This window comes from Sceloporus undulatus, chromosome 4 (assembly GCF_019175285.1).
Source record: "Sceloporus undulatus isolate JIND9_A2432 ecotype Alabama chromosome 4, SceUnd_v1.1, whole genome shotgun sequence".
NCBI lineage: Eukaryota > Metazoa > Chordata > Lepidosauria > Squamata > Phrynosomatidae > Sceloporus > Sceloporus undulatus.
The window spans coordinates 166015858-166028901 of NC_056525.1; the positions used below are offsets into that span (position 1 = coordinate 166015858).

Sequence of the window (13044 nt, forward strand, 5' to 3'; positions counted from 1 at the left end):
GAAAGATAAAAATGTAATAATAATAGTTACTATGTTGACGACATTGATGGAAGAAGGGTAACAGAATAGGATATTATATTGTACCATCTCTGATCCATATTTTGAACTTTACTCTATCCTTTCCTTATTGCAATCCTTTTTAGTCACTACTTGAAAACTGGATTTGGGTTTGAAGTACCAACCGTCTGTATTTACTGTATTTTATAATTATATGGATGTTATATTGCTAGTTCAATTAAACTGTTATTGGGGTAGTCAAGCAGAGTACAAATGTTAGAGTGCTTGAGTTACTAAGGTGTACGCCTCATTTAACTTACTTACTTCTCAGTAAACATTTAAAAGAGACACTGTAGGAAAAACCCTGAAAATTCGCATAAACATTATTCACTTATATTTGCTTTACATGAATGTTGGTTATGAGAAGATAAGACAAATGAAACTTTCATTGTTTCATTAAACTAAAACTACCTTTTACTATATACTGTACATGCTTACCTTTTCATTTTAAGTATCTTAGAGCTATTTGAGCATTTTTTTTAAAAAAACCCCACAAAATGTAGCATTCATGACCAATATCAAAATAACAAGTCTCCTTTCATTACTTAAACAAACATGCATGTACTCTTAATATGACTTGGAATTCCAGTATTGTTTAGCTTATTCATTCCTAGTCCTTCCTGGCTAGCTTGCAGGAATGAGCTTTATATTCATAGGATAAGTGATGTAGGCTGTAGCAAATCTGTGTCTCTAAAGTCTTCCAGAAGGATTAAGAACTACCACTCAGAGACTTTTAGAAATTTGATTTGAGAGCAATTGGTAGCTGATGGCCTCCATTGTCAGTAGGCAGTGAATCTGTTCTGGAGCATTGTCTGAACTTTAAATGTATTTATTTGATTTATATCCCACTTTTCTCCCAAATGAGACTCAAAGTATTTTAAGATGTGAATTAAAACAGAAAGTCTCAAAAAGGAGAGTATAAAAGATAAAAAAGCATTAAACTATACATTCAATTAAAACATGACTTTGAAGATTTTATCATCAAAACAAAACAATCAAAATATTTAAAATACATATTGCATACTATAAACATCACACCTAATTGTATATGCCCTTATCCTGCTCATTTCAAGGCTGAAGGCCTGGCAAAAAGAAAGCAGAAAGAGGGCAGATTAAACTTCCTTCAGGAAGGAGGGAGTTTCAAAGTCTAGGAGCAGCCACCATAAAAGCTCTCTCCTGTGTGTTCATCATCTGAGTCCTGGTGGGTAGGTGAGCCCAGGCAAGCTCAGATAGGGAGATATGGGCTTTCAGATAGTGTAGACCTAAGCTGTTTAGGGCTTTATAGGTCAGAACCAGCATTCCTTCAGAGTTCTGACTAAAACCAAGATTGGGTTCAGTGGTCAACTGACATGGAAGTCATCAACCACCTCTGTTTGGGAGGAAGGATCTCTAAATATTATAATTCATGTCTATTATCCTGAGTGCAGACCCATGAGGAAGAAGCTATACCAACAGCACCTGTCATGTTCTGCTTAAGACTTTATCACGTGTGGTTTTTAAACTGCAATATTAGTAAAAGAATAGTGCCCTTGGCAGTACCTATCACATGACATCGCCCCCAACCCATTGCTGATGTACCTCTGAAGAACTGTTAGCAGGCATCTTTTCAATGATGAGAAAACCCATCAATAAGCAGCCAATTGCACTGCAACCCCATTATTCCACTGGTTCAATGTGTTGCTCCTACAGTAGTCCCAATATTGGGAAGTCACATGGTGTCATTTTCCTTTTTTCCCCCTCTCCCCCTCTCTCAATATTCCCAAGTAGCCTGTTTTTGTGGTTTTTTAAAAGTTTTTTAAAACTTTTTTTTTCCTTTTCTGCTCTTTAAAAACTAAATTGTATTCCTATAACTCCACAACTGCACTACAAATAAAAATAATCCCCCAAAGGCATGCAGGGTAGGGCATAGGGATAGTGTTGTGTAATGGTTTGAGTATGGACTAGGACACTAGGTTTGAATCCTGACTCAGCCATGAAAACCCACTGGGTGACCTTGGGTAAGTCATACTTTCACAGCCTCAGACAATGGCAACAGCAAACCCCTCTGAAGAAATATGCCAAGAAAACCCTATGATAGGTTCGCCATAAGTTGGAAACAACTTGAAGATACACAGCAACAACAATAGAGCATAGGGCAGGAAGGCACAGAATGCAGAAGCAGGTAAATGTTTCCAGTTGCCAAAGTCTCATAACCTGTGCTGGACAGTCATAAAATGGCTCTTGTTCATTCTCCAGTCACCACTGTTGTAATGTAAATTAGAGTGACGGAATGCAGAAGCAAGTAAATGGGACCATCGGTGGCACAAAAAACCCTAGTCACACTATTGAAGACATCTGAAATGATAAAAGCCCCCAAACTGGTATGCATCGATTCTTTTCAAATAATGTGATTGTGGCAAGACAAGGTGTGATAAAGTCCTTGGTCCCACTGATTACCTGGTCCATGACATAGATCTCCCAAACATTATGTCCGTCTACCTTAGCGATATCCTAAGCATTATGTCTGTCCACATGGTAAGAGAGACATGTCCACAATTGACAATTTATGACTCTACTTCACTAGGCTGGGAAAGTTACTATTTTAGACTGCAATAACCATAATCTCCCAGCCAACATAGCCAGTGCCCACATGGATGAGGGAACTGTATTTTGCCTTTTGAGACAAAATGGAGTTTTGCAGGTCAACAATAATAAAATACAAACATATTAGCAAATTTATTTAAAATGTAGGAATAAAAAAGAAATAAACAGTTAAAACCATTTTAGTCAACAAACAAACCTCTGCCAACCCCTCCCCACAAGTAAATACCAATGATATGTCTGAATAAATAAATATATTTTCTTGCTAGTGAAAGGGCAACAAAGGAGGAGCCACCTTAGCCTTCCTTGGTAGGGAATCCCGAAACCTGGGAGCTGCCACAGAAAAAGCCTTCTCTTGCATCTTCCTCCAAGCATGCATCCAGTGATGGTAGGCTTGAGAGAAGGGAATCTTCTGAAGATCTTAAAATTCAGGCTGGCTCAATTGGGAGAAAACGAAGTCTTTCAAATATCCTAGAGTGGCCACATGAAAGAGAAGACGGTTTTTGTTTTGTTTTGTTTTTTGTAGTAGGACAAACTATTTTAATTTTCAGAGTTACATTTTGTCCCAGAAATCACACAGAATTAGATTTACAGGGCTGGCACTATATGTGACTTTTGTCACCAGCCATGCTGGAAACCAGAGCTGAAAACCCCAGCTTTTGGCTCCTGATTTTTCTTGTCATAAAAAGTCCCAAACAAAACCCTCAAAACCAAAAAAGGGCCCAACAAATCAACTCTTTTTGATCATAGGAGGACATTTTTGTCCCAGGTTATGTGATATATTGGGAAAGTGAATTAGCAAAGAATTACTCTGGTTATTAGTAGGTGGTGATACATTGGAATCCTGTTTGGAATCCAATGCAAGAAGTGTACATGAAATTCTGCTCCTAATTCTAACCCAAATCAGTCTTAATAGAAACTTTTATGTTAACTCTCAATTTTGTTGTTAACTGCCCTTGAGTCGATCTCGACTCATGGCGACCCAATGGATGAGACATCTCCAAGATCCCCTATCCTCCACTGCTCTGCTTAATTCCCATAACCCCATGCCCATGACCTCCTTAATAATGTCCATCCATCTAGTGTGTGGCCTTCCTCTCTTCCTACTTCCCCCCAGCTTTCCCAGCATAATTGTCTTTTCCAATGAGTCCTCCCTTCTCATGATGTGTCTGAACTATGACAGCCTCAATTTGGTCAATACAATGCAATTTTTATTAGGGTTACAAAATACCCTACAACTCACTCAGTTTTTTGTGCATAGGGGTTAAACGTAAGACTGTAAAGTTTCTAAGACATTGTTTATTCAGACAATGGACTTTTGACAGTCCCAATTTAGAATTGATTGTCTGAATCAATGAAACTTATATCAGTGTTGATCAAACCCCATTTGTTTTGTAAGTCTGCTCTAGTTGGAGTTAACAATTGGACTCAACACAACATAGAAATTACATAGAACTTTTGTTTTCTCCTCACTATAATTATGAAGATTCAATCATTTGGTGTTATTTGTTGTTCATGGTATGTACCTTTGAGTCAACTCCAATTTATGGGGCCCTCTCCGAGGTACGATTTATTCAGAGAAAATTTGCCATTGCCACTCTTTGGCGCTGTTTAGACGGGCGCCATCGTTACCCGCGAGGGGCAGCGCTTCCTGATGCACCTTGCCCCTTGCACGTAACGAGGGTGTAAAAATGGTGGCGCCCTATACAATGGCAGCGCCCTATACACATTTTGACGTGACAGACACCTAGTGTCCACATGTCTCGGTGCCCTTGTGATGCTGCAAGTGTGCCATTGGCGCCTTGCGGTGTCACAATGGCGCCGGAAAAAGAAGCCACTTTTTGTGGCTTCTTTTTGCTGCGCGAGGGAGCGGCACGGTTTTTCCACTGCAGCTCCCTCGCGCAGCAAACTAGGGCGGTGGCAGACCACTCTTTTGGGTGGTCTGTATCCCGCCTAACTTGCCCAAGGTCACTCAGTGTGTTTCCATTGCTGAGCAGGGATTCACAACCTGGTCTTCCAGAGTCTTGGTCCAACATTTTAACTACCACACCACAATAATTCTTGGGTGCAATTAATTTTTTGTATTAGAATTTCTTAAAACCATTAAGTAAAAAATTGATTATTTGACAGTATTAATTGGGAGAGGGAAAGGGTTGCAACATTTAAAGCATTTGGTGGCTAAGCTTTGGAGCTTTTAAAAATGCCTATCATATTAGTGGACACTGGTCCAATTTTTTTTAGGAAAGGAAATAAAAAAACAACAAAAAGACTGACCCACATATAATACTTCTGAGTCTTTATTTCATGCTCACCATTCCAGTGAGGATTTTGTTATAGTGCTCTGCAATAAGCATGGAAATTGTTGGATAAAAATATTAGAATTTGGAAGGCTCAGCATTTTTATTACATGTATCCATACTGTAATGGAAAGAGGTAGTGTGTGCCAGTTTCTGAAATCCAATAAAGCATGCTACAATATTTCCTAATATCACTGTCTAGTACAGTCTTAATTTCATGGGCATCACCTGAATGCCTTGGCATTATAGGCTAAAACAGAAGGGGAACTGGCAGGAAAAAATGGGGGAAATGCATTTTCAATACATTTATTTACATCACTATTGCTTTTTCTCAGCATCCATCTGTTTTGGACTTTTAGTTTGACATTGCGACTATTACTTCTCCTCCTAGCTTATCCATAATCTATTACAGTGACCCATTTTGATGAAATCTGCGGGTGAATTCTGCCACTCACAGTCCAAACCCAAAATTAATTAGGAGGCTGCAAATGTCTGAGCACTGGAACATTTTTTTTTCTCCCCAAAAAGACTGCTTGATCATCTGATAACAGCATCAGTTTGACTTCAGTTCAATTCCACCTCAAGGTATAAACCCTTTGAATGGGGTCTATATCAATGGTGTGCAGTGTGTCTCCTACTGAGAGCAAGGGAGCAGCCATCCTATTGATATTATCAATTAAAGTAGCCCCTTTAAACAAATAGGAAATTGGTAAATCAAAAGTTAGATAAGTTCTCTTGATTCAATGGGTATACTTTAGCTGGGGGTAGCAATTGGTTTTCAGCCAGAGATGGACAACTACTGCTGATCAGGGACCCTTTTAGGCCTAGGAGCCTTTAGGAGCCATGTAAATTAAAGAAAAATAAAACAGAAATCCAGCAGCTTCAAATCCACTTCTGGCTCTCAAACATGGGTATTTGCTTTTGTTAAACAATCCACGGAGGCCTTAAAACCTTATTTGTAATCACAAAAAAGTAACTCTGGGATTCTCGAGATATTGAGAGGCACAAAAACATCCTGGTGGGGGGATGCATTTTTGTCACCTTGACTAATAACAACAACAATAACAACAACAGAAATCAGATCCATCCATTCTGATCAATAATAATCAGAAATCAGTTCTATTCTGATCAATTGCTCCAGGATGATGAAACCTAAACATCTTAAACTCGTCATGATTACTGAAAGGACTGTGTGGATGTGTACATGATGGTTTTTAAAAAAAATTATTCTAATGCATCTAAATCCTGAAGTATTATCTTCAAGTACTAGATGAGAGACTTTGCTTCCTAAGACTCTACAAATTAAGGGCTATTCCTACCCATGTCACATTGAGTACTTTTATTAGTAACTGTATAAAGGAGCCATATAATTGGACTATAACAACCTGTGAGGCAGTAGATTTTTCAAGATAGAGTAACACTTTTCACAAACTATAGGACTCAGCATCTCTCCAGCCATACTTTGGTCCAAAACACACTGCAGAAATAATCCAGTTTGAGACTGCTTTAACTGCCCTGGTTCAGTGCTAGAGAAGCCTGGGAACTGTAGTTGATTGTGGCACCTAAGCTTTATCAGATCTTAAAGATAGTCCTGCATCAGGCAGTCCTTCAAACACCTGAATCCTGAGCCATTTAAAACCTTATAGGATCTGCTTAGTTTGGGACTGGCAGCTCGTGAAGACATTTCAGAACAGTTGCAATCCTTGTTGCTTCTTTCTGTTACCATATGTATAAAATGGGGGGGGGGGGAGGTGAATACTGCCCAGCATTATTTCTTTGTGTCTTACAGCTTCATAGCCAAGTAAATTTTGTTTTGTTCAGCCTTCAGTTTTGAAGTAGCTCTTGATAGTTCATTTATTGGTAGCTGGAAGTAACTTCCTAAGAACCTATCCATGAGAGAAAACCAAACTAATGGTTTAAATACAATACGAATAGGAATACTATATATACAAACTGCAACACACAGACTTCAAAACTGGTGTGAAAACTATGGATTTTGGTCCTATTGAGAGGCCAAAGGCTGCTTCAGAAGGATGCTTAAAACAACCTGTGCTCATCTGCTTGCTGTTGGAAACCGCCCTTCAGTTGATTTCAATCCATGGTGACCCAGTGGATGTGACTTATGCAAACCCAGTACACCCGCTAGTAACTTCACGACTTGACTTCTGCAATGTGCTCTACATGGGGCTACCCTTGCGCCTAGTCCAGAAACTCCAACTAGGACAAAACATGGCAGCCAGGCTGGTCACCAGAAAAACTAGGAGTGACCATATTACAACCATTCTTAAAATCACTTCACTGGCTATTGGTTTCCAGGCGCAGTACAAGGTGTTGGTTATCACCTTTGAAGCCCTATGGAATTCTGGGAGTTGGAGTTTGTTGTGGGGCCCAGGAGCTCTGGGCCCACAACAAACTCCAACTCCCAGAATTCCATAGCCATGAGCCAGACAACAAGTTAAACCAGGTTATTTCTCCAGTGTAGATGCAACATCAAACTGTATTAACCCCACAGTGTAGATGCAGCTTCAAAGTCTACAAAAAGCTCATGCTACAACTCCTGCAGAAAACAATCAAAGTCTGAGACTGCTTTAAACTACCCTCAAAGCTCAGTGATACTAGGGAATCCTGGGAATCGTAGTTTATTGTGGCACCACTCTGTGACAGAGAAGGCTCAATGTCTCAAAATAAAAAAACTACAGTTCCCAGAATTCCATTTCATAGCGCCTGGTTGCTTCCTCTCCTCTCATTGGCTCTGGCTGCCTGAGTGACAGCTCGGGATCAGCCAATCAGGATTTGCCTCAGTGCTTGCCCAGTCAGCTGAGCCTGTCAGAGTGTTCCTTCGCCTCTTCTTACGTCACTCTCTAGTCACGTGCTCTCCGCGCGCCGCTTTGCTGGCCGTGGCTCCCTCCAGGGCTCCATTGGGATTGTTTGGGAGGCAGAGAGGAGTCATCATCGCGGAAGCGGAAGAGGGCTCCTTTGATAGACACGCCTAAGTCCCGCCCCCCCTCCTCCTCCTCCTCCTCCTCCTCCTCCATCTCAGTAAGTAAACCAGGGGTGGGCCATCATATTGTCTTCGGTGTAGTTGTTGATGTGTGTGCCTTCAGGTCCTTTCTGACTTGTGCCCACCCTAAGGCCAACCTATAAATGGGTTTCCCTGGCAAGATTTGTTCAGAGGGGTTTTTTGCCATTGCTTTCCCCTGAGGCTGAGAGAGTGTGACTGGCCCAAGGGCATGGCCAAGGGAGTGTCTCCAGAGGGAGGTTGCCATTGCTTTCTTATGAGGCTGAGAGAGTGTGACTGGCCCAAGGGCATGGCCAAGGGAGTGTCTCCAGAGGGAGGTTGCCATTGCTTTCTTATGAGGCTGAGAGAGAGTGACTGGCCCAAGGGCATGGCCAAGGGAGTGTCCTAGGGATGGTTGCCATTGCTCTTATGAGGCTGAAGAGTGTGACTGGCCCAAGGGCATGCCAAGGGAGTGTCTCCAGAGGGAGTTGCCATTGCTTTCCTGAGGCTGAAGAGTGTGAACTGGCCAAGGCATGGCCAGGAAGTGAGTGTCTCCAGAGGGAGGTTGCATTGCTTTCCTATGAGGCTGAGAGAGAGTGTGACTGGCCCAAGGGCATGGCCAGGGATGTCTCCAGAGAGTGTTCCCATTGTTTCCTCTGGAGGCTGAGAGAGTGTGACTGGCCCAAGGCATGGCCAAGGGAGTGTCTCCAGAGGGAGTTGCCATTGCTTTCTTATGATGCTGAGAGAGTGTGACTGGCCCAAGGCATGCCAAGGAGTTCTCCAGAGGGAGGTTGCCATTGCTTTCTCTATGAGGCTGAAGAGTTGACTGGCCCAAGGGCAGGCCAAGGGAGTGTCTCCAAGGGAGGTTCCATTGCTTTTATGAGGCTGAAAGTTGACTGGCCCAACATGGCCAAGGAGTGTCTCCAGAGGAGGTTGCCATTGTTTTCTTATGAGGCTGAGAGAGAGTGACTGTCCCAAGGGCATGGCCAAGGAGTGCTCCCAGAGGGAGGTTGCCATTGCTTTTCCTATGAGCTGAGAGAGTTTGACTGGCCCAAGGCGGGAAGGCAGTGTCTCCAGAGGGAGTTGCCATTGTTTCCTATGAGGCTGAGAGAGTGTAACGGCCCAAGGGCATGGCCAAGGAGTGTCTCCAGAGGGAGGTTGCCATTGCTTTCCATGAGGCTAGAGAGTGTGACTGGCCCCAAGGGCATGCAAGGAGTGTCTCCAGAGGGAGGTTCCTTCTTTCCTATGAGGCTGAGAGAGTGTGACTGCCCAAGGGCATGGTGAAGGAGTGTCCCAAGGGAGTTGCCATTGCTTTCCCCTGAGGCTGAAGAGTGAAACTGGCCCAAGGGCATGCGAAGGGATGTCTCCAGAGGGAGGTTGCCATTGCTTTCCTTTGAGGCTGAGAGAGTGTGACTGGCCCAAGGGCATGGCCAAGGGAGTGTCTCCAGAGGAGTTGCCATTGCTTTCTTATAGCTGAGAGATGTAATGGCCAAGGACATGGCGAAGGATGTCTCCAGAGGAGGTGCCATTGCTATCCCTTTGAGGCTGAGGAGTGGTGACTGGCCCAAGGGCATGGCCAAGGGAGTGTCTCCAGAAGGAGGTTGCCATTGCTTTCTTATGAGGCTGAGAGAGTGTAACTGGCCCAAGGACATGGCGAAGGGAATGTCTCCAGAGGGAGGTTGCCATTGCTTTCCTTTGAGGCTGAGAGAGTGTGACTGGCCCAAGGGCATGGTGAAGGGAGTGTCTCCAGAGGGAGGTTGCCATTGCTTTCCTCTGAGGCTGAGAGAGTGTGACTGACCCAAGGACAGACCAAGGGAGTGTCTCCAGAGGGAGGTTGCCATTGCTTTCTTCTGAGGCTGAGAGAGTGCGACTGGCCTAAGGACATGGCCAAGGGAGTGTCTCCAGAGGGCGTTTGCCATTGCCTTCACCAGAGTCTGAGAGAGTGTGACTGACCCAAGGACAGGCCAAGGGAGTGTCTCCAGAGGATGTTTGCCATTGCCTTCACCGGAGGCTGAGAGAGTGTGACTCGCCCAGGGTCACCCAGTGGGTTTCCATTCGAACCCTGGTCTCCAGAATCTTAGAGTCCAACCCTCAAAACACTGCAACATGCTGACTCGTGTGTGTTGTTGTGTGCCTTCATGTCATTTCTGACTTATGGTGACCCTAACGCAAACCTATCATGGGGTTTTTCTTAGCAACATTTGTTCAGGGGAACTTTGCCTTTGCCTTTGCCTTCACCTGAGGCTGAGAGATTGTGACTTGCCCAAGGTCACCCAGTGGGTTTACTTCGTTGAGCTGGAATTGAAGCCTGGTCTCCAGAATCGTAGTTGAACACTCAAACCACTAGGCCATGCTGTCTCCCACACACACACACACACACACACACACACACTGTATTATGTTTAGTCATGTTTTTATTTTGTAATATTGATATTTTAGACTGTATGCCCGTTTGGCAGGTTTTTATTCTTACTTCATTTTTATTTCTGCTATGTAAAGTGCTGTGCAAATCCTACAGCACTGTATAAATAAATGTTGATAATAATAATAATCTGTACAGATCAGAGATATAGCCATGTTAGTCTGTGGAATCAGTATGTAGAGATCTTGCAGCATCTTTGAGACTAACTGAAAGAGAAGTTGGCAGCATGAGCTTTCATAGATTTCAGTCTACTTCCTCAGATGCATTCAGATGCATCTATTTCTGCTCAGATGCATCTGAGGAAGTAGACTGAAGTCTGGGAAAGCTCATGCTCAACTTCTTTCTTTTAGTTTAGTCTCAAAGGTGCTGCAAGATCTCTCTCTATATATGTACAGATGTGAGAGCTGTATGGTGAAGAAAGTGGATAGAAAGAAAACCAACTCATTTGAGATGAGGTGCTGGAAAAGAGTAGGGAGGATACCATGGACAGCCCAAAAAATGAACGAATGGGTCATAGAATAGATCAGACCTGCACAACTTGGCAGTAGGAAGGGGGCAAAATTAAAATAGGTTAACTTCTTTGGGCCGCAGATAGGTTTTAATTAAATATTTATTTATTTATTATTAATAATCAATATTAATGCCCTCCTCCCCCTCCTCCTCCTCCACCTGGCCCTTTCCTCAACAGAAAGGTGAGCTGCAGAGGAGCATTGCGAATGTTCACCCATCCCCACCCTCCACCTGGCCTTCTCAGGAGAAAGCCAAGCTGCAGAGGAGCCTTGTAGGGCAAGTATTTGCCTGTCCTCGTCCTCCTCCTCTTCCTCCTCCTCTGCTACCCATCCTCCTCAGGAGAAAGCCAGATGGTAGAGGAGCCTTGTTCGGCAAGCTTTTGCCCATCCTCCTCCTCCACTTCCTGGCCTTCCCTTCAGGAGAAGGCTGAGCCGTGAACGAGCCTTGAAATTCTTCCGCATCCTTGTGCGCCACCCAAAATCCTTTGGTGGGCCACATGCGGCCCCCGGGCCATATGTTGTGCAGACCTGGAATAGATCAAGCTTGACCTCTCTGGAAGTCAAGGTGATCTTACTTTGGCCACATTGCGAGAAGGGACCACTCACTCGAAAAGGCAATAATGCTAGGAGAGATAAGGCAGCAGAAAGAGGAAGACTACATGCCAGATGGATAGACTCAAATCAGGGAGGCCACAGATATGAATTTACAGGGCCTAAGTAGAACAGTGGAGCACAGGGGGTCCTGGAGATGTCTCATCCACAGGGTTGCTATGAGTCGGGGACAGCTGGAGGGCAGTTAACAACAAATGTATGTGTCACGGCTGGGACCTATGGCTGGCTGGCCAGAGGCTTCCTGTTTGTCAGGCCTAGAGATACCAGTGAACCCAAAAAGTTATAATTAATGGAGACTGGCTGAAATGGTGTTAAACCTGTCAGCAAATCCCAGTTCCTCATTGCACTCCACCCTTCAAGGATCCTGTTGGTTTGCTTCCATGTAATGGTCTGGGTGGCTCAAGATGGGCTGGAAGAATTCAATGGCTCCCTTTTGGTTTCCTGTGTGTTGCCATTTCAGATGACAAATTTGCGTTCACTTTGCCCTTATCTTCTAAAAACCCTGGAAGGGCAGTGTTGTTCTTTCTTGTCATCTGAATGCTTTTTTCCAACCCAGCTGACAGCAAACCAAATGTCCCTGACAGTCATGTTCTCCTAAAAGTTGCTCCATTGGATTTGGTGATGCTAAAATAAATAGATCTTTATTAATTACTAAATCCTACAAGGGCTGTGGACTGAAAAATATGAGAATGGTGTAACAGGAATCAAGACACCAGGCCAACTACTTGGTAGTTAAGAAAGATAGTGTTAGTTATGCAATGCTCTTGTACACTCCCACACATTTAATCTAAATCTAAGTAAGAAAAATCAACAATTTCACCTTTGTGATGTTTAAGATCTTCCTGTACTTTAGAAGTATATTTTAGCAAGTTATATTGGCCATACTAATAACATTATTTCAGAAGCATTTACAAGTGCTTTTCCGTTTCTTTTTTGCACTTGCTGCTGTACAGATCTTTTACATGTCATATGGTTTTACTAATTCAGCCTACAGAATATCTGAATCTTTCATCAAAGAAGAAACAATTATGGCTCACACACGCAAGCCCCCTCTTGTGACGGGCATATCTCCCAATGAAGGCATTTCGTGGACAAAGGTCACAATTCGAGGAGAAAACTTGGGAATGGGCCCAACGGATCTGATAGGTAAGTCAAGAAAGCTGTTTTAAATTGTGGTGGGGGTGGTCTGTATCCAGCAGAGATTACTCAGAAATGTTTTTGATAATTCTGTTGTACTATGAAAATATTTAATATACAATATACTGTAAAGCTTTTTTCCCTTCATAAAGTTCAAGCAGTGACACAGAACTTTGTGGAGGCTAGGACAATATTTAGATAATACTGTAAATAATTTAACCATTTAAAAGGTAGCACAATGAGTATTTAGGCTTGTCAGGAATAAGAAACAAGGAACTTGTTTCATGAGAGGTAACACGAATGGCTGTTTAAGTGTAACACCATTCATGCTATTCTGTTATAAATCTGAGTCTGACCAAGAGTCAAGATGTAATATCCACTAAGTGTCTTATAGAGAATTTGTCTGCACAGCATAGTGTTTTTGGCCCAAAT

At 43.0% G+C, this 13044-nt stretch overlaps 1 protein-coding gene across 2 annotated transcripts in view; it reads left to right on the forward strand.

Moving 5' to 3' along the window:
* The first annotated feature begins 7842 nt into the window (after window positions 1-7842).
* Window positions 7843-13044, forward strand: part of EXOC2 (exocyst complex component 2) — a 97932-nt gene continuing 92730 nt past the window's right edge. The window contains exons 1-2 of one of the 2 annotated variants that reach the window (XM_042462642.1): window positions 7843-7973; window positions 12463-12621. In XM_042462642.1, coding sequence (XP_042318576.1) covers window positions 12504-12621 — 118 coding nt within the window. In that variant the 5' untranslated portion in view covers window positions 7843-7973; window positions 12463-12503. The remainder of the gene's footprint in view (window positions 7974-12462; window positions 12622-13044) is intronic. The other variant, XM_042462641.1, reaches the window with a different exon arrangement.